Source organism: Paramisgurnus dabryanus, chromosome 6, assembly GCF_030506205.2.
Source record: "Paramisgurnus dabryanus chromosome 6, PD_genome_1.1, whole genome shotgun sequence".
In the NCBI taxonomy this organism is placed as follows: Eukaryota; Metazoa; Chordata; class Actinopteri; order Cypriniformes; family Cobitidae; genus Paramisgurnus; species Paramisgurnus dabryanus.
This window is the reverse complement of record NC_133342.1, coordinates 9,775,786-9,802,458: the sequence shown is the minus strand read 5'-3', so window position 1 is coordinate 9,802,458 and position 26,673 is coordinate 9,775,786. Positions and strand designations below refer to the sequence as shown.

The window sequence follows — 26,673 nt, the reverse complement described above, 5'->3', positions numbered from 1 at the left end:
GACATTGTTAGACATTAATATATAAACAGGCCTATGCATATTAATTTGTATCTAAACATAATAGTTTTATAACAGTTTTATAACAAACAGAAAACAGGAAAATTATGTAATATTTAATAAATGGTATTATATGGAATACATGATAGTATTGCTTTTTATATGTACTTTAGCAATTTACCAATAAAGAACAATACATATAGCCTACATACATACAAATAAAACGTAATGTGATGAAAAGCAATAAAACATTACACTAAGTTGGGCTCTGCCCACAAAATATGTCATCTCTGATTGCAAACATGGAAAAGTACTATTGAGTTTCATTTTCAACAAACCACCATCATTGCGATCAGTGTTTGCATTTCATCAGCTCATTTGCATTTTAAAGGGCACAGCCCAACACGGCACACTTCACTCAGGCCTAGAAAGTAGCAATTTTAACATGTCATAATAAATTATCTATGGGGTATTTTGAGCTCAGCATATGTACTGTGTGGACACTGGAGACTTAAAATACAGATAAGACACCACATATGCGAATCGATTTCTCTATTCATGTCTCTTACACAGAACAAAAAATGTTCAAGACCTAGAGAAACCTGAAACCATAGTGTTGAACTGTTGTGTATAGAGACACACCTGTTTTGCACACATCTCCTAAACAAATATCCAAGAAACTATTTAATTTTGAAGAAAACGAAACATAACAATATAGAGCTGTTGTATGTCTATGTACATGCATTAAAATGACGGAAGCGACTCTTTCAGTGATTCAGGATCAGTTCATCTGTTCAATCTGTCTGGATTTACTGAAGGATCCAGTGACCATTCCCTGTGGACACAGTTACTGTATGAGCTGTATTACAAACTGCTGGAATCAAGATGATCAGAAGAGAAACTACAGCTGCCCTCAGTGCAGACAGACCTTCAATACAAGACCTGATTTAAATAAAAATGTGGTGCTTGCTGAGACTTTGGAGAATCTAAAGACCACAGAGGTTTGTAGTGGATCTAAAGATGTGGGGTGTGACATTTGTACTGGAAGAAAACGCAAAGCTATCAAGTCCTGTCTGATGTGTCTTGAATCTTACTGTCAAACTCATTTTGAACAACATGAAGCTTTTCACCCCAGTAAGCGGCACAAATTACAGGTAACTGATGCCACTAGAAGACTTCAGGAGATGATCTGCTCTCAACATGACAAACTCATCGAGGTTTACTGTCGCACTGATCAGAGATGTATTTGTTTGCTTTGTGTGATGGATGAACATAAAAATCACGACATTGTATCAGCTGCAGCAGAGAGAACTGAGAAACAGGTATGAACAAATGCGGGTATAAAACTTTATTCATCTCTTTATAACTTCATCACTTTTCAACCCAACCACACCCATACGTGGCTTTAGTGTTGGGAAGTCAGAATCTTTTTGGTGAACCGGCTCTTTCGGACAGTTCGTTTGAAAGAACCTGTTCATTAAACGATTCACCAGTTCTTTAACGTCCTAAAACGTTATTCATATCTAATTCTATCATCTAAGAGGGTAAAATAAAGTAAAACATGTTTAAGTAAAGTCGTGTATGGTTGATTTAGCCTATTCTTCTAAGTAATCTATCATTATTTGGTTGCAGAGATGGGGGACTCGAGTCATATAACTTGATTCAGAAGTCAGACTTAAGTCGCAAATTTGAGACTTGAGACTTGCTTGACAAATATTAAAAAAAGACTTGACTCGGACTTGAGTTAAATGACTCGAAATAACTTGTTTTTTTACAACAACAAAAATCTTTTTTTGAACGCACGCAAAGAGCGTAATCTAACCATATGACGCAGCAGGCAAGCAGAGGGAGAGCGCACTCAAGTCGCGCATCCGCTGCTCATTAAGCTCGTGAGTATTTTTTGCCGCTTATTGGCCCTATATACACATATGCATCAAAATTCCTGCCTTTGCAAGTATCCTCATAAATATGGCCATTTAGGTCTTAAGAGAAAGTAAACCGCTAAAAGAGAAAACGCAAGTGTAACAGTAGCTGTGTCCCAATTCAAGGGCTGCGACCTTCTAAGCATGTGTCCTTAAAAGTTGAGCACCGGGCTTTCAAGGTGGCAGCCTCAGAAATTCGCAAAGAGAACTGAAATGAGACGGTTTAACCTTCGGAGGACCCATAATTGGCGTCACCTGCTGCACACGCCCACCACGCCTGTCAGCAGGACACAGCGGAGACGTTTCTGACTTAAAATAAATATGGAATTAGAAAAATATTAATTTATTTAAAAAAAATATGACTCGTTGATGTAGATTAAACTATTCAACAGTATATCAAATGAATCAACCTTAGAAATATGCGCAGCATAAACAGAATAATATTAACATAAAACATAACTTATAATACTAAAACAGTGACAAGAAAAATGTTTTCTGATAAATACACACTTTTATTTAATAAAGGTTTTTATTGCTTATTTTAGAATATTCAGCCATTATACAGTCGTTGCAGGCGCGCAATGAATCTTGGGATTGCCTCGGCTGTTAAGGATATTATTTCAGTTACATTTACATTTTAGGCTTTGTAGTTTTGATTGTTATTAATTTTTAGATTTTTAGTGTATTTACAACTCACCTGTATGTGGGCACCTTTTAACTCTTTCCCGCCATTGACGAGTTATCTCATCAATCTGCAATACCGCTATTATCCACCAGGTGGCGCTCTTCCGCAACTTATAAAAACCGGAAGTATTGCCCTAGTGCAAACAGCTGTATGTCCGTGTATGTTTTAAAGATCGCTCTGCATCTGATCTCTATCAAAAGTCCTTCACAAAAATGGAATTGTCTCAGCTTTTTGCTCAAAATTTTGTGTTTTTGATGAAACCTACACATATTTGAGAGGTGATAAAAACAGAACACATGATAGGATGAAACGGATTTTTTTGTTTGAAAGCAGAGGGTCTGTTCTTTTATTTCCTGTCAGAAAGTCAATGTACTAACTGGGAACTAATGTTCTTTAGATGTTCCCTAGAGGGAACGTTTTTCAGTGTTGCACACCGGTAAAGACGGCTGTCAATCTTTATATATGCTGCTGTTAAGGTTCTGTAATGTGTACATATCATACAAGTAAGTTGAAGAGAGTTGTATGACATTACATGTTATATTATATTTAGATTATGTTCATTGTAATGTTTATATTGATCGCGGTGTTCAGTATAATCGGTTAGCGGCCGCAATTTTGCCGCGATGTTTCTGCTAAGTCATTATTGTAATGCTAGCGCTACATGTTTAGTTATTTAATTATTACTATAAGCACCCATTACGTGTCTTTTTATGGTATTGTTGAGCATATTGTCTCAGGAACATTTCTGTTAAATATATTTGTGTTTATATATTTCTACTGATAATACCATTTGGTGTTATGGTTTATATTTTGTTAGGTAATATTAATCTGAGAATGGTTATTATTTGTGATTATGTTCTTTGTTTCTTTGTAGACCATTACATTACATTACATTGATATGAGCAGCATACACAGATGTTGGACCATGACTCCTGACTCCTGATTCTCTAACCGGAATCTGGTCCATATTTGAACGCCTCAATCAGCTGTTATTAAAATGTAGTGAGGTTTGCTACATTAATTTGGTCCTTCGAGCCGGCTTGAGAGCAACATCAAACCAGTATGGACCCAACAGTAAGTGACACAGAGACAATGGATAGACCTCGCCGTAAGACTAATTTGCCGTCTCACCTGGCTGATTATGAGGTTGATTACCCACCAGCAGCAGACCATCCTCCTAAAGCTTCATTGCCAGGTTCCAGTCAACCTAGAAGCAGCTCGAGGAAAACGTCTCATAGCGGTAACAGCTCTCATTCCAGGACCAGTAGGCATTCTATTACCTCCACTGGCGTTTATCTTCCACCAGAATTCTCAAGTGTCCAGACCGCTGTTTTGGAGGAGAAGATTAAACAGAGACAGTTTGATAGTCTTAAGCAGCAAGTACAGGAGGACTCACTCGCTGACATGGAATATCAGCGGCTGCAGACACAAGCTAAGGAAGCTCAGCGTGTTCAGGAGGAGGCTCTAGCAGCTAAGGAGGCTTTGTCCAAACATCTAGAGAGACAACGAAAACTGCAACAAGCAGAGACTGAATTAGAGGTAGCGAAGCTTGTATCTTCTATGCTTTCTATAGACTCTGGTTCAGCCACCCCGGTGCCTTCAAGCTCCCCAGCCAGCCCTTTACCTCCATCTCAATACAATCAGAGTAGTCCAGTCATGAGTCCATCACATAGCTCTTTGTTTAAGCAGCCCTTTCCTCAGTCATCAGTAATGACTTCAGCTATGCAGCCTTCCTCAGCTGATCAGATACTGCTGGATGATGACTCGCAGCCGTCACCAAGACCACCGGAGCAGACATTACCTACCACTGAATCCGTGAGTGTTTCCTTTCCTCCAGTGCTTCACTTACCACAATCAGTGTCAGTCTCTACAGTATCTCAGACTCCCAACATAACTGCGCCATTACGCTCTGTGATGTCATCATCGTATGTGGTACCTCAACCTCTCTCAGTAGCCACCGTTATGTCCACTACTGCACACTCCTTGAGTATGAGCATGCCATCTGTGCCACAGCAGTCTACCACTGCCGCTCTGCCGATGTCTACACGTCCATATGTGATACCGCAGACATTTCCCCCTCCAGTGACTACATATGCCCGTCAGCTGCAACCTCCATTTACCAGCCAGCAGGCATCAGCCAGGCCACCTAATTCTAGCTTTACTCAGCCACCCTCATTGCCGCATCTTCCCTATGCACATTCTGCATACCCTGATACAGATTTACTGTTTGCTTCTGCTTATGGCATTCCACAACCTAAGCTACCAGTGTTTGAAAGTGGTAATGAGAGTGACTTTGCCTTGTTAAAATTAGGACTGGACAATTTGTTAAGTAGTCACAGCTATCTTAGTGAGCAGTACAAATACCATGTCTTGTTAAGCCATTTGAAACTTCCTAGTGATCAGCAGCTGGCTAAAACCTACTTGTATCATTCACATCCATACTCTGCTGCATTCTCCAGACAGGCACAGACAAAACCTATACACTTCCAGATCTGGCTGTTTGGCTCAAGATTAAATCCCAAGCGAAGCGAATTTCCAGCCGAGCTGCAGCACTGTTCCATTGTGACTCACCCAAGTCCTATGCTAAATCCACGACGTTTGCTCGTCCAAAAGAGAGATTTACACCTGTTCTCTTGACCAGTGAGAGAGGCACGAAGGGTCCTGATGCTGCAACACAGAAGTCTAGCTCAAAGTCAAAGCCTAGGCCATATTGTCCTCATTGTGATAGTAGGGACCATTACCTAAATGCCTGTGAACAGTTTAAGAAACTGACTACAGCTCAAGTTATCGCTTGGATTAAAGAGGGAAAGCGCTGCTGGAGGTGTGGACGGAATCATGCAGTGGAGGTCTGCAACCTCAAGCGTCCATGTGGTGTTTGTAAAGGGTTACATCTCACCGTTCTGCACGATTCTGTCAATGATACTTCCAGGGCCATACTCATGGTCAGTCTGCCACCTACCAGAATATACTTTGACCGTCCTAACCGTTCACCCAAGGTTATGTTGAAAGTAGTCAAAGTCCTTCTTCACAATGGTCGACGAACTATGGAAACCCACGCAGTTCTTGATGACGGGTCTGAGAGAACGATAGTGCTTCAGCCAGTAATGGAGCAGTTAACTGGTACTCCAGAATTGCTCCCATTGCAGACAATTCACCAGTGTCACACAGACTTTAATGGGTCATCTGTGTCTTTTGAGGTGTCATCAGTATTCAAGCCAATGAAGAAGTTTGCTATACATAATGCATTCACTGCCACCGGTTTGTGTCTAGCAGAGCACAGCTACCCAGTGGCTGCTCTCCAGAAGGCTTATCGACACCTAAAGGACCTTCCACTGCCTCCTATGGACAGAGTGAAACCGCTGCTTCTTATTGGGTCTGACATGCCGCATCTCCTGACACCAGTTCAGCCCATTTGTAAAGGCCCCATAGGAGGACCCATTGCTGTTCATAAACCGTTAGGATGGTCTCTCCCGATGAGTCCCATGCAGCCCTCACGTGGAAGTCAGCAGTGTCTTCACATTACGACAGTTCCAAATCGTGACGATCTGATCCAGCATGTGGAAAGACTCTGGCAAGTTGACACTCTTCCATACAATACCAAGATGGTTACAAGGTCCAAACAGGACAAAGAGGCTTACACTTTACTGCAGAATGCTACCATCAGGGTGACAGTGGATGGTATGCAACGTTATGCTACACCACTGCCGAGACGAACCCCCCTAAACTTACTCCATGCAGATAAAACAGCTGTTCTTCCTAGTTTACGCCGTATTGAACGCAGACTGGCACGGGATCCTGAGAAGGCTAAAGTTTACTGCAATGAGATCACTAAGTTGGAGTCAGCCGGGTATGTGTCTAAGATAACTGCAGAGGAAGCAGACCAAAGTGCAGAGTCTTGGTTCATTCCGCACCACATGGTGCAACACAATGGTAAAGACAGAATTGTCTTCAACTGCACCTTCCTACATCAGGGACAGTCCTTAAATGAACAGCTGCTACCAGGACCAACTTTGGGACCATCCTTACTAGGTGTCCTCCTGAGATTTCGCCAACACACCGTTGCTATTAGTGGGGACATCAAAGGTATGTTCCACCAAGTCCGTTTGCTGCCTGGGGACAAATCCGTATTGCGTTTCCTTTGGAGAGACATGTGCAGGGAGGCAGAACCTGATATATATGAGTGGCAGGTTCTTCCGTTCGGCACCACCTGCAGCCCCTGTTGCGCAATTCATGCCCTTCAACATCACGTCCAAGCACATAAAGATGCTATGGCCAACTCAGTGGATATTGTGGAGCATTCTACGTGGATAACTGCCGTCACAGTGTACCATCGACAAGTGAAGCTAAAGAGATAGTGGATGGGTTACGCCAACTACTTTCCAAAGGGGGATTTGAGATTAGACAGTGGGCGTGCAATGTGCCAACGGTAACCCAACACCTACCTCCAGAAGCCAGGTCAGCGAATAGCGAACGTTGGTTAGCCCAAAGCAGTACTGACCTTCAGGAACTCACTCTTGGTCTGCGGTGGAATTGCATAAGTGACACCTTGGGGTACAATTTACGTTCTGTGGAAACTGTTGAGCCTACCATGAGGAACATATATAAAACTTTGGCGAGTCAGTATGACCCTTTGGGGTTCATTACCCCGTTCACTACAAGGGCCAAGGTTATTATCCAAGACCTCTGGAAGCACAACCTCGGTTGGGACGACCCCATAGAACCATTACCTTTGAGAGAGAAGTGGCTTACCTGGGTAGGAGAACTCCCAACTCTTGCAAAGCTTCAGTTCCCTCGAGCATACACCCCAGTCTCAGCTGACCACCCTTCTGTCACCCGAGAGCTTCATGTCTTTAGTGATGCGTCGGAAAGGGCATACGGTTCGGTGGCATACTTACGCACCACAGACCATCAAGGACAAGTTATTCTTACCTTCGTCTTGGTCAGGTCTAGAGTGGCACCTCGACAATGCCTGTCTATGCCTCGTTTGGAGCTGTGTGCTGCACTTACCGGTGCACAGTTGGCGAAGGTGCTCCAAACAGAGTTGACCCTACCCATCCATAAGGTCACTTTCTGGTCTGACTCTACCACTGTGTTGTACTGGTTGACATCTGAATCTTGCCACTACAAAGTGTTTGTAGGAACGCACGTGGCAGAGATCCAGACTCTAACAGAGATGGCTGAATGGAGGTACGTGGATTCGCGTAACAACCCTGCTGACCACATTACATGGGGTCTTACACTTACTAACTTAGCAGGCCCGCATCAGTGGAGCTCCGGTCCAGCCTTCCTTGTTCAGCCGCCTGACCAATGGCCATCAATGCCCAAATGTGAATGTGAACTTGACAGCAGTGAACTAAAGAAATCTGTCTTTGTGGGATCTGTTTCAGCACCTAATAGTTCGCTTCCTTCAGATCCAAGCCAATTCCACACATGGCAAGAGCTCGTTAAGGCCACAGTCAGATCCCTGCATGGGGCGGCTAGCACCAACACTGACTCTTCTATGGAGGCTTCCGAATATATTAAAGCGGAAAAGCTGCTTCTGTCACAAGCTCAAATAGACTCCTTTCCTATTGAGGTTAGAGCTTTAAAGGCTGGACATCCTATTCCACATAACAGTCGCTTAGGCTCACTTGCCCCTGAATATGATGATGCCACTGGTCTTGTTAGAGTCGGTGGACGGCTACGACGTGCTAGTGAACTTGATTTAGAGGCCATACACCCAATTGTGTTAGACCCTAGCCATCATATCACTAAGTTGCTGATAAAGGAGACAGATCAACGACTCCTTCACCCTGGCTCAGAAAGGGTTCTAGCAGAACTGCGCCGACAGTATTGGGTACTTCGAGGCCGAGAAGCAGTTCGTAAACACCAGCATACTTGTCGAGACTGTCAGTTGTGGCGGGCCAAGCCTCAAACCCCACGTTTGGCGGATCTACCCCCCTGCAGGTTAAATCTGTACAAGCCACCTTTTTATTCTACTGGTGTAGACTGCTTTGGTCCATTCGCAGTCAAAATTGGACGCCGCCAAGAGAAAAGGTGGGGGATTATCTACAAATGTCTAACGACACGGTGTGTGCATCTGGATCTATTGGAGCATATGAAAAGTGATGCTTTTCTGCTCTCTCTGCGGCGTTTCATAGCCCGCCGTGGCAAGCCTATGGAACTGTTGTGCGACAATGGCACCAACTTCGATGGAGGTGATCGGGAGTTAAGGGAGTCCTTTTAGTCTATGTCTGCAACACTACAGGAACAGCTAGCGGAGCAGAAAATCAGATTTCGCCATAACCCACCGATTGCTCCTCACTTTGGGGGTACCTGGGAGCGCGAGATAAAATCAGTTAAAGCAGCACTACGTGTGATCCTCCGAGAGCAGTCCGTGCCTGATCCAGTACTTCAGACTCTACTGATAGAAGTTGAAGGCATCTTGAACTCCAAGCCACTCGGTTACGTATCCTCGAATATTGCGGATGTAGACCCTGTGACTCCAAACTTACTACTTATGGGTCGTCGAGATGCGTCTCTACCTCAGGTTTTGTATGACCCTAACAACCTGCTTGGAAGACGGAGATGGCGTCATAGCCAGGTGCTGGCTGATTGTTTCTGGGCTGCCTTTATTCGTCAATACCTCCCAGGTATGCAGGGACGTCCCAAGTGGAAGACAGATGGCATAGAACTGAAAGTAGGGCAAGTCGTACTTGTTGTCGACCCACAACTTCCACGTTCACTCTGGCCTGTAGGAACAGTTACAGAGACCTTACCTGGAGCTGATGGTAGAATCCATATTGCCAGGGTCAATGTTAAGGACAAAGTTTATACTCGCCCAGTTGTGCGATTAATCCCACTGCCTCACCTTGAGGACAATGACATGAGCTCCACCAACAGACTTTCTTAGAGTGTTCAATTATCTTGACAGATAATTGGGGGCGGCTGTGTCAGAAAGTCAATGTACTAACTGGGAACTACTGTTCTTTAGATGTTTCCTAGAGGGAACGTTTTTCAGTGTTGCACACCGGTAAAGATGGCTGTCAATCTTTATATATGCTGCTGTTAAGGTTCTGTAATGTGTACATATCATACAAGTAAGTTGAAGAGAGTTGTATGACATTACATGTTAAATTATATTTAGATTATGTTCATTGTAATGTTTATATTGATCGCGGTGTTCAGTATAATCGGTTATTAGCGGCCGCAATTTTGCCGCGATGTTTCTGCTAAGTCATTATTGTAATGCTAGCGCTACATGTTTAGTTATTTAATTATTACTATAAGCACCCATTACGTGTCCTTTTATGGTATTGTTGAGCATATTGTCTCAGGAACATTTCTGTTAAATATATTTGTGTTTATATATTTCTACTGATAATATCATTTGGTGTTATGGTTTATATTTTGTTAGGTAATATTAATCTGAGAATGGTTATTATTTGTGATTATGTTCTTTGTTTCTTTGTAGACCATTACATTACATTACATTGATATGAGCAGCATACACAGATGTTGGACCATCAATAAATGTCTCATTCTAAAGACTTTCCTCCTCTCCTGATTCTCTAACCGGAATCTGGTCCATATTTGGCCGCCTCAATCAGCTGTTTTTAAAATGTAGTGAGGTTTGCTACATGTCCTATATTGTATGTTTATATATTTAAAAAACCATGGTGCCTACATTGGGGGACCACTAGCATGAAGTGAATGTGTGTGTGTGGGGGGGGGGGGGGTGCCAGAAATGCAGAAACAAGCCGTAACTTTATTTTATTTGTAACTCTTTGATAGATACATTTATAATTTCTATTACATTACTACTAAGAAGTTTTAAGTGCGTGGGCCCTTCTACTAATCCGGTATATCCGTTTAGAGTCTTCATAGCTTCATCCAAAGCTGCGTGTTCAGATCCTCCATCCACCCTCAGTCCTCTTAACAAAAAACAGAACAAAAAAAAACTATTATACTCGCTTATGCAAATTGATACTTGTCAAGATCTGTAACAGTAATGACTTGATATTTCTACCCTTTCACTTTTGTTTTACTGAGATTTCTAATCCCGTGCGAATTGACCATCAATATTACAGATGTCCTGTGGTAAAATTACATTACTCCATCTACCCCCGTAAAACGAATACCATCCGAAAAGGGCTTTAGTGGCACCCCCTGAGCATGGGTCATTAACTCACACTTTAATGCTTTTTTCGGCCTAATTATACGAACTAAGTGGCTGCTTAGAGCCACTATGGCCACATAGGTGCGTGCAAGAGTACATGAAATGACAGCTTGACTGTAAATCAAATGTAGTATTTAAGATTACTCGCTCAAACCCTACCTAAGTAGTTTTGTTAATCTGTTATTTATCTGTTTAACAGAGATTACTGGAGGAGAAGCAGAGGAAACTCCATCAGAGAATCCAGGAGAAAGAGAAAAAGCTTCAGGATCTAAGAGAGGCTGTAAAGATTCATGCAGTGAGTTTTGATGAATAGAGAAACATAAATACTGGAAGTGTTTGAGATTGAGTTTCAGTCTGATTTTAATGTTTGTTAACAGATCTCTGCACAGACAGCAGTGGACGACACTGAGAGGATCTTTACTCAACTGATCCGATCCATTGAGAGAAGACGATCTGAGGTGATACAACTGATCAGAGATCAGGAAAAGACTGCAGTGAGTGAAGCTGAAGATCTCTTGAAGAAACTGAAGCAGGAGATTGATGATCTGAGGAGGAGAAATGATGAGATGGAGAAACTTTCACAAACAAAAGATCACATCAGTTTCCTTCAGGTAACTCAACACAGTACACTACAACATACATTACAAGAAATACATCTTGACTTTAATCAGATAGGATTGAGTTTTATTCATGTCTAAATCAACACAAATCTGATTGTTGTGTATTGTAGGTTTGATGTTTTTGTCATTGTGTTGTGTTCATGTAGAGTTTTCAGTCTCTCTCTTCATCTCCTGGATCTTCAGACAACATCACTGTCACTTCTCGTCTCTCTTTTGATGATGTGATGAAATCTGTCACTAAACTGAAAGAAAAGATGGAGGATTTCTGTAAAGAAGAGATTGAAAATATATCTGAGAAAGGTAAAGAAACATCTGGAACTAAGACTGTGATTTACTCTCAGAAATGAGTCTTACAGTAACATCAAATATAACAGAAGAAATACAGAGCAGATTAAAATGATGATGATTTTATATGAGATATAATCTGATGATGTCACTTTTTATTTTCTTTAGCTTCATACATTGAAATTATTCCCAATGAACCCAAGATCAGAGAGGAGTTCCTACAGTGTAAGACACATTATTATTTTCTTATTCATTACATTGAGATCATATAATACACTATAACACTTTATCTGATAATATTCACTTCAAATAGAATCTTCAAAGGAAAAGTGTATGTGCCACCATATTGTCCACCATTATTGTAGTTCTTTATGTAAGGGCCGCATCAGGAAACATCATTAACATGAACAGTGTGTGGTCAGACTCAGCATCAATCTTTGGGTAGATGGTCTGTGTTCAAGTACATTACATTACATTACATTACATTTATCAAACACTTTCATCCAAAGCGACTCATAAAAGTGATAAACACAACAAACACAGATCCAGATGAATGTCAGGACTCTCATTGGTCAGTGTAATGTTCACCGTCCTGACTTCATCTCACTTCACACGTACATCAATAAACCTTCATGATGACCCTGATGATGCTTCACTGCTTGTTCTTGTTTGCATCACTTTTGTCCGCTTCAAACCACATGCATACCTGAAACACCACACAAGTTTTGATGTTTTGTGATCCAGTCGTCTATCATCACTATTTTCCTCTCAGAGTCGTTCAGATCTTTTCTTCTTCTAACAGATGAAACTGAAGAAGTGACTGTTGACTTGTTGTCTAATATATCTGACTGTAATAATATAATCAATGTTATTCACTTCATCTCTTTAAATGATCAGTGTATAGATACTAACCTGACCTTTATACTCAAATTAACAAATGAATCATCATAGAAACATGCAAACAAATATTATAAACTAATGTACATTAAAATATGATGTTTTTATCTTCCTCAGATTTCAGGCTCTTCTCTCTGAGTCCAAACACAGTACACAGACGTATACGTCTGTCTGAGGAGAACAGAACGGCTACTTACACTGACACATATCAGCTGTATCCTGATCATCCAGACAGATTTGATGGTTATTGTTTTCAGGTGTTGTGTAGTGAGAGTGTAAGTGGACGCTGTTATTGGGAGATTGAGTGGAGTGGTTGGGTGTTTATATCAGTGTCATATAAGAGTATCAGGAGGAAGGCATGGGATGATGAGGGTTTATTTGGATATAATGATCAGTCCTGGAGTTTGCGCTGCTGTGACTCCAGTTGTTCATTCTTTCACAATAAGATTAAAACTAAACTCCCTGTAGTGTTCAGTTCTTCTAGAATAGGAGTTTATGCGGATCACAGTTCAGGATCTCTGTCCTTCTACAGCGTCTCTGACACAATGACCCTCATCCACAGAGTCAACGCCACATTCACTAAACCTCTCTATCCTGGGTTTAGGTTAGATAAGAGATCAACAGTGAAACTGTGTCATCTAACATTATAAATGATAAATGTTTAGTAGTATATGTATATATATATACACAAGTGTCTTCTAAACCCGTTTATGTAATTTGACAAATCAAAAGACAAAATATAAATTATCATTCATAGCCTATACATTATATATTTTATTCTTATAACTTTGAGATTTTACATTGGCCATCAACTTTTAGTTTGAAGTTAAAACTTAATTAAATTCAAGCTTAGACTCATGAGATGATTTCTTAAATTCATTTAATAATGATGATTTTCTGTAATGTTTATATCTGCATGAGAATCTGATAAATACAATCACTGTTCATGAGGAGTACAAATACTGCATATAAGCAATATGGCTGGAGTAGGAGAAGGCAATCACAGCTGTGATGATATAGAGCTATATCACACGACTCCGAGAGCTTTGTTGCTTTTATACAACAGTTCAACAGCTCACGTTTGAAAAAAGAAAACTAGAAAAAAAAACATAGGGATTTTAAAAGCATCTTTGTTGGGGAACTACTTTCTTCCGCCACGGATTTGAAGGCTAGAATTACAACACTTTCGGCTGTTTGTTTTGAATGTCATAACTAGGGATGCACCGAATCCAGGATTCGGATTCGGCCAAATACTGGGCTTTTTGAGGGGGTTCGGGTTCGGACGAATCTTAGATTTTTTTTCCACCGAACCGAACCCTAAGCTTGCGCTACGCTGGTTGACGTCACGCGGCCGTTGATTACACACATCAGGTGCTGACGTGGAGATAAGTGTTGTTTTTTCCGGTGAGCCTTAGGGGCGTTTCACATTTCGTGGATGCACCTGGAAAAACTAACGCATCGCACCGCATCGCTTTCATTGTGCTTTGAAGTCGGGCTATCAAAATGCATCCCCGCCCTGCCCGTCGGGCTATCTTGACTTATAGGGAGGAAAAAATATATTTAAATGCTTATGTATCCTCTCACAGATTTGGATGGGTAATTGTGGTGCATGAAATTCAGGCATTGGGTATTTAAATTGCATTTGAGCGCGCGCTCGAGTTTTACTTTCACTTTCGCGTTCGGGCGAAGCCGCAGTACAGGAAGCAATCCGTACTGATTTGTCATGGATTTTTGTGAAAATCCTCCAACTTCGTCCTGTCAGTCATTACTATCCTCACGTAAGACAATTAAATCTCTCGCAGCAAGCTTTAATGTGATATAGATTGTACGGGCAGTGAAGAGAGTGACTCTGCAGAGTGAAAAATAAATGTGCTTAAGTGTACTTATTACATAAATAATACACTTTAAGTATATACACTTAAGTTTGAATTAAATGCAATCTTTTCGGCGCACTGCATGCACGTGTAATTAATTTCAAATATATCATATATTAAGTTGAAATAAAATGTAATAAGTTGCCATTAAGAGTGATTTTTTGGGAACAACTTAATTGGTACTTTATTACAACTTTATATCTACTTTCATACTTGCTTCTAGTGTTTTTACAATATACTTAAAGTGCACTACACAATATAATGACATGAAATTAATGTGATTTAAAATGCAATTTAATGTCTGTTAACAATACTCTTAAGTGTGAATTGAATGCAATGGTTTCAGTGCACTGAATGCACATTAAATGCAATTAATTTCAAATACATCATATATTAAGTTGAAATAAAATGTAATAAGTTGCCATTAAGAGTGATGTTTTGGAACAACTTAATTGGTACTTTATTACAACTTTATATCTACTTTCATACTTGCTTCTAGTGTTTTTAAAATATACTTAAAGTGCACTGTTCAAACTACTGTCAAGCAATTAATGTGAAATAAAAAATAAGTTAATGTATATTAACAGTAAATTTAAATATTAATTAAATTATTAATTAAATGTACTGTTTCAAATACAACTTTGCCAAATAAATTCAAATATATAAAATTAAATTCAATCAGTTGAACTGTGATTTCAGTGCAGTGAAGTGATTTCAATGCATCTTTCTACAATATGTACTTTAACTACTTCTATTGTATGTGAAATATGGTTATGGTACTTCTCAAAATACTGAAAAACAAATCTAGTTAATTAAATATGTATTCATTCCAGTTTAATGCATTGCAAACAAACAAAAACCACAAAGCTAACACTGACAATAAAACAGTTTGGTAGTCAAATTATGAATCAGATTTTTTTTTTGCAAAAGTACATTTTATAAATTAATTATGAGTTGTATATATCCAAACAAAAACAACTAATTTTAATATTGTTAAATTGGAATCAAACAAGTATCAATATTGAATAATTACATCCCTTAGAAGAAACTAAACTCAAAGTTCTTATTTTTTAACAGACAACTAAAAAAGAACTGCATGAACTTTAAATTAACAAATCCTTTGGTATGTCACATCAGTCTAATGATCATTTATTAAATGTGTTTAGAAATATTGCCATGAAAGTGTACTTTCTTTATGTAGCGGGTATTAACTCACTTACTTATGGATCAGGCATAATAATAAGATCAGAAGGGTGCACGGTACGAAGGAGGAGGTAGCAGTGATAGTGAGCAACAAGCAGAGACAAAAGGTAAGTTGATTAATGATTTTACTTTGAGTATTGAGAAACCTTTCTTTTTCTTTCCTCAATCACAAAAAATAGTAAACAACAATGAAAATACAATTAACTATATATGTGACCCGTCAGGGAAACCAGGGACACAAGTCGGCAGCACAAGTTTTCGAGAAAATGAGAATCAAAGTTTTTTTTTCAAAATTGGTGATTTTCGTTTTATTGCAGAATCTGTTAGTTGAGATCACGAAGAAGCCTCTCCATGTTTGAGATAGCAGTTTATGTATATTTAAAAGCGTACATTTTGCGGTTGAAATAGGCTTGTTTTTCCAGAGATTCTAGCGTGCAGCGGGGGGCGTCATTTTCTGTGTGTATATTTACATACTGGATAAGCTTGTGTTTTCGCCTCCGCCCCCACAGGGAACAGCGTGACTACCAGGGGGGCAGGGTTTCATATTTTATTGAAGCAGCCCTGGGCACCGCCATTAGCTAGCGGACCCCCACCTGCTCTTAGCATTCCATTGACTCCCATTCATTTTGGCGTCACTTTGACAGTGAATAACTTTACATCTGAGGCGTTTAAAGACTCAATTTGTGCATCAATTATTTCTAAAGAAACACGAAAATGTATAAAAAGGCTCCATTACCTTGTATCTTACGTTATGGCCCAGTAGAAGCAGTTTTAGTAAAACTATGCTAGCGATTGCGTCATAACCACGCGACTCTCTGTCGCACAGTAGAGAAATTACCGTATGAACAGGAGGAGAAGCGCATGTAGAATATGGCGTACTGGCGTTAAACTTTAAAATAAATAAATACTATGCAAAATGACAAAGTAATTAATCAGAATACTAAATATACTTAATACAAAATGTACTCCTGTTCACGCTCGCCGTTTCTGCAAGATTCGGTGGGTGATTCAGATTTCTCTTGGGACAGCTATTAGACTCACAATTGTCAGACAGGTTGCTCACGTCACCAAGCTCAGTTTGAGTCTGCGCAGTACGCTCGACCCCCCGGAAGTGTGAGCTCCTAATTGGCTTCACTTGTCTCCGTTGAATCCTGTGTCCATTTCTTTTACTGTCTATGGTGACTACTGACTAAGGATAGTTCGCCCAAAACTGAAAATAATGTCATTAATGACTTACCCGTATGTCGTTCTAAACTCGGAAGACCTCCGTTCATCTTCGGAACACAGTTTAAGATGTTTTAACTTTAGATTTAGTCCGAGAGCTTTGTGTGTCCTCCACTGAAAATCTATGTACGGTTTCCATGTCCAGAAAGGTAATAAAAACATCATCAAAGTAGTCCATGTGACATCAGTGGGTCAGTGAGATTGTGGTGAAGCATCGAAAATACAGTTTGGTCCAAAAATAGCAAGAATTACGACTTTATTCAGCATTGTCTTCTCTTCCGGTTCGAGCGTGAAGTCACGTGACTTGTAGTGACGCGGCTGCCCTGTTCCTCAGACATGTTTGCTTAGTTTTATTTATTTTTTCAAACTTATAGCGTGCGTCTCCCCAGACTGTAAATGAAGCTCGGGCGCACAAAACAAAAGAAAGATAAAAGAAGCTGGGGCGGAACAAATAACAGCCACCTCGTACATCAGCCGCATCACTGACTTTATGGGGTGCCGCAGTCGGATGACGTCAAAGTACCGCGAGAGCTCTTCAGGAAATCTTACGGAGTAGTTTAATTTCGACTCGCTCTCGCGGTACTTTGATGTCTTGCAGCGCAGCATGAAGTCAAACTTATAAGTTACACAGAGACCATATTTTAAATACAACATTTGAAGGCGGGTTCATGTGTTTAACGGAACGTAAATTACCGGTGTGTAATCTCATATACCCTTACATGTTACGATAATAATAATAATAATAATAATACCTTACATTTATATAGCGCTTTTCTCAGTACTCAAAGCACTTTACATATGAACGGGGGAATCTCCTCAACCACCACCAATGTGCAGCATCCACCTGGATGATGCGACGGCAGCCATATTGCGCCAGAACGCTCACCACACACCAGCTTATTAGTGGAGAGGAGACAGAGTAATATAGCCAATTAGTATGAGGGATGATTAGTAGGACAATGGGCAAGTTTGGCCAGGATGCCGGGGCACACCCCTACTCTTTTTCGAAGGACATCCTGGGATTTTTAATGACCACAGAGAGTCAGGACCTCGGTTTAACGTCTCATCCGAAGGACGGTGCTTTTTGACAGTATAGTGTCCCCGTCACTATACTGGGGTGTTAGGACCCACACAGACCACAGGGTGAGCACCCCCTGCTGGTCTCACTAACACCACTACCAGCAGCAACCTGGTTTTTCCCAAGTGGTCTCCCATCCAAGTACTGACCAGGCTCAGCCCTGCTTAGCTTCAGTGGGCAAGCTGTCTTGGGCTACAGGGTGATATGGCTGCTTTACGATGAAAATAGTCCTCAAATTGTATATTTTATTGTATAGGGAATGTTAATGTACGTCACCGCAATGTTGCATTATGGGACGTGGGCGCCATGTTTAGAGGCACCGCCGACCGCTATACCATTTAATTGTATGTGAGTTAAGCTAAAACTAGGTAAAATTTAAGAAGAACGGAAGAAATCGAGAAGTTGAAAGAAAAAGAGAAGGGACCCTATCGGGAGAAACTAAATGCTTCTGCCAAAAAACTTTATTTGGACAAATAAACAACATAGATCCATATGATTTAGCAGCCCAAGACTGGATTACGGATCCAGACCAGCTATTTACTGACAACGTGTTAATACCTACGTATCTAAATGATTCTCTAAAAAATGTATCCGTTGTATTCTGTGCGATGAATCAACACATGTTCATAAGATGGCACTTATGTTTTTGGCCAAGTTATTAAAACAAACAAAATGCTAAATATTTAGCTAACGTTATGTTATTTAAAGAGTCACAAGCAGTGGGTTTGAATTGCATTTAATAAAAAATATTTGTTACAATTGTCAAAATTGTCTAAATATTTATTTTTATAACTCATGTGGTTAGGGTGATCAGAAATGAATGAATCAATCAATAACTTACATTTACAAGTTAGTTTGACAGTGTTAGCATAAAAACAAGACAATTTAAGTGGTTCTGCTTTTATTAATCACAAATTACTGAATGACTGAAAATGCAGCGAACACATTTTGAAAAGTAAACGTTTTTATCCTGATTGCAGCAGGTAAACCACGCGATCCGGCGTCTTTTCGTCAGCTCCTGCACCGGCTTCCCTTGTTTGTTCCACGAATAAAAGCTGAAAAAACGTATTCCGTTGTTCAGTTTCCTCCCTGAACAATCGCGTGACCTGCTTGATCGAGCAGTACTGACCAAACATATCGAAGTTTATTAAAATCTCAACAGAAAATACAAAAACAACCTCCAACACATGAACTCCAATACAGCAGGATAGGACGCGATCCTGCAAATATGGCGGATTATCATAATGCAATACCGCGTGACGTCAACTCCACATTCCAAATTACCAGAAGTTCATGCGAAATCTGATGTAAACAATAGACTATATATCTATATTTCACGGATTATACGCATTTGTGGACAGGGACGTGCACAGGGGGGTTGCTCAGGTTGCCCGGGCAACTGCCCATATGCCCTTCTCGACTCAAGTTGCCCTTCCGAGGTGGAAAAAAAATAATTGTACTTTTACTTCGTTTACACTATGCAGCGTTCCTTTGTTACTGTATTTTAATTCATTACGAAATTTGTATTTTATTTTTAAATTGCTATCTTGTGTTTCTGGCGCATTCGCGAATTAATGACTCGTTTGAATCGATTCCTTACAAAGTGTTGCAAATAAATGAGTCTTTTGATTCGATTCTTTACAAAGCGAATGGGCCAAAGGTTTTAAATTGGTTCGCGAATCAGTTTGAATGAATCGTTCAGATCGCTGCAAAAACGGAATCGTCTGAAGCTGTTTTACTCGTAACCTATGTAGAAACACGCAGAATATAACCAGTGTTGGGTGACGTGGAAATGAATTTACCAATCTTTTAACTAAAAGCAAAACTTCACACATGTACCCGCCATTACATACACGCGACCTGTTCGTCATCAGACACAGTTAAACGCGTGCAACCTCCAGAAGGATTGTAGCACAGATTGAAGAAAATCCATCGATGATTGACGTCTGATTCGCTGTATACTGTACTGTATATGATGTAAGTGATTCTCACAAAACACACGTGACATGACAAGGTAAGAAAACATGAGTTTTGTCTAAAATAATTTTTATGTAAGTGTAAACTGTCAATGTCCTTAGACCAACTTAGGAAATTTCTAACTTTATAACGTTACATATGCAAAACTGTTGTCAGTTTACTTGTCTGATATTTCAGCTATAAGCTACATCAACATTGAGACTAGAGTTAATTTGTTAATTTGAAATGCTTGTCTATTCTGTGTTTGTATTCTTTTTCAGTGTTTCCCACAGATCTGAAATTAACTTGTGGTGGTAGCTGGTGAAAAGGGCGATCATTATTATCCACCGACAAAAAATGGTCTACTATACATGTAACAAAGAACTTATAATGTGTGACACAACACAATACTTTGATTTATAAAACATTCATATTAATTTCACATTATAGTTCATTAATCTAACCACCCCAAACTTTTTTTGCCATAAACAAAGCTGACACTGTTTGTCAAAGCACCACGAAAACACTTTATGTTTTTGCACTGATATATGAAGCAATTTGATGACCCCTTTTATCAAACTCAATTATATACAATACTATGTATACTATAGCCTATATAGACAGTGCAGGTCTATAGATTATAAATGTGACTGATGTTATAATGTTAATAACTTCTATAAGATAGGCACTTTTACTGCTTCTGCTTTCTATTTCTCTTTTGCCGATTAAAAAAAGCTTAATCCACTAATTATTTCAGATTTAAAAGTCTACTTGCTGTCCCGATGACAGACTTTACATTACAGCTTTGCGTTTTTTATATCCTGAGTCAGCTAGAGCTTTGGTCATTCAGTATTAGCACTGCTTTTTACTACAATCTCTGTGCAAACTGTTTAGATTTTAGTAAAGATATTGTCTATTAATAGTAAGATTAAAAAATGGGATAAAGAAAATGAAGCGGCGCGTGGTCGTTGCTAGCCAGTTGCTATCGCCATAGAAACCGGAGGCACGCTAAAACAGCACTCGAGCTTTAGCGCGGTAGCGCTCACGGCCGTTCTCCGATCGATTCGGGATTTACACACAATATTAATCAGACTTGGGACCCGAAGTAATGAACTAGGACCGACCCGGACCCATCTGACCATTTAAAATATAAACCCGGAACCGTACGGGTCCCGCGTCCTCAGTGAAGAAAGACCTCTAATGGTAAAACTCTGCTCAAGTTCAGAAACATGAAAGGATACAATGTGACACTGAGGTTGCTTCGCGTCGCGCCCAATTCATTGAGAAACAGAGAGCACGTGAACGGACACTCAACCGGAGAGACACAACGTGCTTGTACGCAAAATGAAGCCAACTTAGATGCTATAAACACATATGCACATAAGCATATGCGACCATTTTGGTCGCAGTGTGTTCCCTGGCTGCTCCGTATGTGCTGCTGCAGTTGATCCAGTTTGCCGCGGTGGATGATGAGTTAATGACGCGTGCATCATCTTCAAGGTCACCCGACCCCCACCTCTCTCTCGCGCTCTCTCTCTCTCCAAAACACGGGTCATCCAGTCGAGTTCAGAAAATACGGAAATTCGTAAAGTGATTTTTTTACCTGGGCGTGTCGCAATTTACCTGGGCGCAGCGCCCAAGTAGAGCCTATGTATGGGAAACACTGTTTTTTTCTGTACTGTTTGTGTATGTTGCAGTTTTACACATACTGTAGAAGTGCCCTTCATAAGTATTCTTCTGTTTGTTGTGGAGTCAAGAAATGTCTAAACATTAAAAGATGAACATGAGTCAAAAGTACAGAATCTGTCACATTATTTTTTTATGGTCACTGAGCTGTGTCCTGATTGTTTACACATGAAAAGCATAAAATGTGTAGGATCTACGATCAGTTTGATTCACTTATGTGCATTTGTGTACAACACACATAAGTCAGCATTTAATGCTATTGTTCTTTGTTGTTAAAGCATGTATGTGTTGAAACATAAACAAAGGTTAATAAAATGTGACATTCTAAACTTCTGACATACTGATATTTATCTTACCAATTTCTGGTCTCCACAGCAAAGAGAAAAATCTTGTCTTTACAGTTCTGATACTTATGGAGGGCACTGTATTGTGTGTGTGTGTGTGTGTGTGTGGCCTGGTAATTATCACGTTGGGGGGACCAATTGTCCCCACAAAGATAGGAATACCAGTAAATTTTGACCTTGTGGGGACATTTTTGAGGTCCCCATGAGGAAACACGCTTATAAATCAAACAGAATGATGTTTCTTGAAAATCCAAGGCCGCAGAAAGTTTTCTGTGATGGTTGGGGTTAGGGAATGGGGTAGGTAAGGGGAATAGAATATACAGTTTGTATGGTATAAAATGCATTACGTCTATGGAATGTCCCCACAAAACATGGAAACCCAACATGTGTGTGTGTGTGTGTGTGTGTGTGTGTGTGTGTGTGTGTGTGTGTGTGTGTGTGTGTGTGTGTGTGTGTGTGTGTGTGTGTGTGTGTGTGTGTGTGTGTGTATGTGTGTGTGTTTGCACGTGTATATCTAGATTTATTTTTTCATGAGTAACTAGTAACTCGCTACCTGAGTATTATTTTCATTTCATACTTTTTACTTCTACTTGAGTAATTATTTATTTAGTTACTTGTACTTTTACTTGAGTAAAGTTTTTGGCTACTCCTTCCACCTCTGTTAAAATCTTCATGAATCTAGGCTGAGTTTGCCACGTTTAAGCCTAAATAATCAGACAGATAGCAGCTGTCTATCATAGCTTGCAGACAAGCAGCATTTTAGGGGGGGGTGCCCTTTATTTAGGTCAGAGCAACTGCCCCTAAAAATTCCTGTGCACGTCCCTGTTTGTGGACAAAAATCATTGGATGATTCAGACATCTGACTGACTGGATTCGACTTGTGATCCCCACAAAGGTAAAAGTCCTGTTTATTTTTGCATGTTGTTCATTCGGACTTCTGTAATAAAATACTACATATGATGCTAGAAAATCTGTATCTCAAAACGGCTTTACAGGGAGTATGGCTTAGCTAAATGAGATGTAAATGAGCCCTATTGTCTCTCCAGCCAGGGAAAAGGGAAAGTGTTAACTTTTTTCTTTCTCAAATTTCTCAGCATTCTCTTTCTTGAATGTGTTACATTCAAATGGCCACAACTTCTCCAAATCATATCAGATTTCCATGTGTTACACATCGTTAGAAAGCTTAGAAACTGCACTTTCAGAATCTATGAATAACTCAAAATGCCCCAGATCCGACTTGTGTCCCTACTTTCCGTGACTGGTCACCAGAGGCGTCATGCCCATTCAAACTGAGGGGGCACATGCCCCCTTGGTTTTTTGAGCCAAATGGATTTTGCATGCAACCTGAAAATCAAACAAGCGTCCATCAAACGGTAACTTGTCTTTTAATCTGTTTAATATGCACAACATTATTAACTCTGTGCTGCATCCTTATCACTTTTCAGAGATTTTTGCCGTTATGATAGTGTTTTGAACATGTTACATTACTTTCTGGCGGCAGGCGCTGCAGCCAGAGCAGCCGCAGACGTCATCAGCGTGAGCGCGCTCACAAGCTTTCATGTTGCTGCTGCATTTGGCTATCTGAGAAATTTAAACCGTGCATTTTCAAACCCCAGTACAGTAATGTGCAGTTAACCTCCTCTGTGTAGAAAATGTATGGTTTAAAATGTGACCGTCTCGACGTTATATTAGTAGAAATTTCTAGATTCATCTTCTTGGCACAACGCCAAAGTTCGCCAGAGTTCACGTGGGCGCGGGATCACACATGCTCACATATGAGGTAAAATTTAATGCAAAAATTCGTTCCTCCAATCATTTTATCTAAACATATTTTTTAAATCATTATTGAACATTAAAATCAATCACGTTGCTATAGCTTATGTCATTTTCGTGGTTTATATACTTTATGGATTTAAAATGACATTAATTTCATAATGCAGTTGTTGTGCAAAATGCATTAATGACACAATTAAACAAGTCATTAAACAAAACTTAAATAAATAAAACATGTCGTTTCTGTTTTAAATATGATACCAATATCATGTCATTATTCCGATTGAATAGTATTTGATGTGAAAGTGAGTCAACACTTTTATTTTGGAGTTTTTTGCATGAAGGCAGGGTCGCTCATGGAAAAAAGCCATGAAAAAGACTGAAAGCTCTATAATATAATTTGTTTGATGTATGTGTATGCACAAATTTCTGTGAACTGTGCACACTCTGCCCCCTTAAAAAAAATGGTGCATGACGCCCCTGCTGGTCACATATACTATGGGTGCACCCAGTGGCGAAGCTACGGGTGGGCCTGGCCGGGCCTGGGCCCGCCCACTTTGAGTTGTGGCCCATCCAATCAGAAGGCCATTTTCCAGACAAATGTGTAAATAATTTAACAAAAATAAATAATAGTACTACGAATAGACGTCTTATCACACTATAATTTCATATATGTAATACAACAATAAATATAATTAAAATATAAAATATAAGTGCAAGTTTGCATGTTCAAGCAGTTTCGCAGTTTTCTTTTACCCTATTGGTGCACACGCTTGTCAACATGAAACGTTGAATATGATTCGTCAGTCATTGTTAGTTCCGCCTACGCGCGATTGAACTGAATTTGAAAATAGCAAGTCGCAAATCATCGCGTTTAACAGCCTTTCCACGATGACATCTGCTTATGCCTGTTTACTTTTGGAGACAGAGACTATACATCACTCATGGAAATGTTGGATTACTGAGGACATCTTTTCAAACGTCGTCAAAATGAAACGAGCACTTATTACTTTGATAAGACGTCATGCTGTGTCAAAGACTGTTCTTCACCACATATTGTACAAAAACATCATGGGGCGGTTTCCCGGACCAGGATTAGCTTAATCAAGAACTAGGCCTTAGTTTAATTAGGAAATATAATTAGTTTTAACAAACATGCCTTACTAAAAACATTACCTGTGTGCATTTTGAGGTAAAACAAAGGGCACTGATGTATTTTAAGATATGTAAGTGCAAGTTGTTTTCAGTTTGGAGAGCTCTTAAAACTGTTTAAGTCTAGGACTAGTCTAATCCCTGTCCGGGAAACCCCCCCATAACGTTACGCTCATTGATGATAAATGCTCGTCTGAGAAATGTATTTCTGCTTTTCTTTGCGCGAAGGGACATATTATGATCAAAGATATTGGACTTTGTTATTATGATCGAGACTTTGGTAAATGGTAAATGGACTGCATTTATATAGCGCTTTTTAACAGACCTATGGCCATCCAAAGCGCTGTACATGTTGCCTCACATTCACCCATTCACTCACACATTCATACACCGACGGCGGTGTCAGCCATGCAAGGCGCCATCCAGCTCGTCGGGAGCAGCTGGGGTTAGGTGTCTTGCTCAAGGACACCTCGACACTTGGTCCAGTGGAGCCGGGGATCGAACTACCAACCTTCCGGTTTGTAGACATCCTACATGAACCACTGAGCCACTGCCGCCCCCATATGTGACTTTCTCCATCTTTAACCAGAAGCCCCGTCTCAGACTAATACAATAGGACATCTAAAGGTGAGTTCAGACATTTTCGTAATGTTTATAGTGGTGTCATTACTATTTACAGTTTATAGTCAGGAGTTTTACTCCAGTCAACTATTTAAGGGGGCAGACTCTGTGTTGTGTCATAGGCTGTATGATTTACTGTTGTTGGAATAAAATGTACACTTAACAGACAACACATGCGATTTTGTATTGCGCCATGTTGTTTGATGGCCATTTTCTCATTAAATAACAATCTCTCAAACGAGTTCTTTAGTAAAATCAAATCACTAACGTTACCTGTTGAATCTGTCGTATCCTATGACGCTTTCACGTCATGCATTTTGCTGACGAGGTATGACAAATCATTGAACGGAACTATGTTCACGTAACGTAAATAACGTACAAAGTAATTACTTTACTAATCCAGTTTATATTGAGTTCTGTGTTTTCAAGTGGATTAATAATTTGGTGTGGCACTGCCCATAGACTGTATAAAACAGGCACAGCCCCCACCTGCCCATATACTGTAGACAAGCTACTGTTGGTTATTTATAAGTTGTTTTATAATTTTGGCTTAGGTAGCGTGCACACCAACGTTTTTAAACGCGGCTGAAAACGCCTGGAGGACGGCAAATACCAGCTGTTTTTTTTAGCCTAGCGCTTTGGTTGCTGTGATACTTGAGCTGTGAGCCGGTTGGTTGTTGTGATATTTGTCCCGCCCTTCGTCCACTGTGATTAAACGGCCGTATGAGAACTTACATTGACGAGCTGAGCTTTTTCAATAAATGGACAGCTGCTGGCTGTTTGAAAAACGCCATGCTTCCATTGGGAAAAAACATACGCCCACCACGGGCGTAAAAACTTTGTTGTGCACGCCCCCAGTTTATGTACATTCTATGCTTTGCCCACCCTGTTTTATAAAGGCCCACCCACTTAAACATTTCTGGCTTCGCCACTGGGTGCACCCTCTAAATTACTTCTCATTTACAGAAATCACAGTCGCAATCAATGTACAAAGATGGTACAAATTATATATGTAACACACTGAAATCAGTATTCAAGTTCAAAGTTCTTATCAATTGGAGTATTGATCAGTCTTAAATTATCAGAATTGTGCTTCTGAAATGTTTCAGTTCAATAAAGTAAACAATCAAAATAAGGAAACAGTTTCTGAAATGTATCCTCTTACTTGTCTGAAGAAAAATATTTTAAATAGAAAATT

General features: G+C 40.0%; 1 protein-coding gene across 1 annotated transcript; it reads left to right on the top strand.

Annotated features, from left to right (window-relative positions):
- Window positions 1-737: 737 nt before the first annotated feature.
- On the top strand, window positions 738-14,631 carry LOC135744271 (E3 ubiquitin/ISG15 ligase TRIM25-like). Its single transcript, XM_065262282.2, has 6 exons — window positions 738-1,319; window positions 10,962-11,057; window positions 11,140-11,373; window positions 11,529-11,682; window positions 11,836-11,892; window positions 12,682-14,631. The coding sequence occupies exons 1-6, from the start codon at window positions 747-749 to the stop codon at window positions 13,212-13,214; spliced, it is 1,647 nt and encodes a 548-aa protein (XP_065118354.1). The 5' UTR covers window positions 738-746; the 3' UTR covers window positions 13,215-14,631.
- Window positions 14,632-26,673: the final 12,042 nt, after the last annotated feature.

Coding starts and splice junctions, on each gene's coding strand:
- LOC135744271 (XM_065262282.2), top strand. CDS start 747: ATGACGGAAGCGACTCTTTCAGTGATTCAGGATCAGTTCATCTGTTCA. Junction 11,058..11,139: donor AGGCTGTAAAGATTCATGCA/GTGAGTTTTGAT, acceptor GTTTGTTAACAG/ATCTCTGCACAGACAGCAGT. Junction 11,683..11,835: donor TGAAAATATATCTGAGAAAG/GTAAAGAAACAT, acceptor TATTTTCTTTAG/CTTCATACATTGAAATTATT.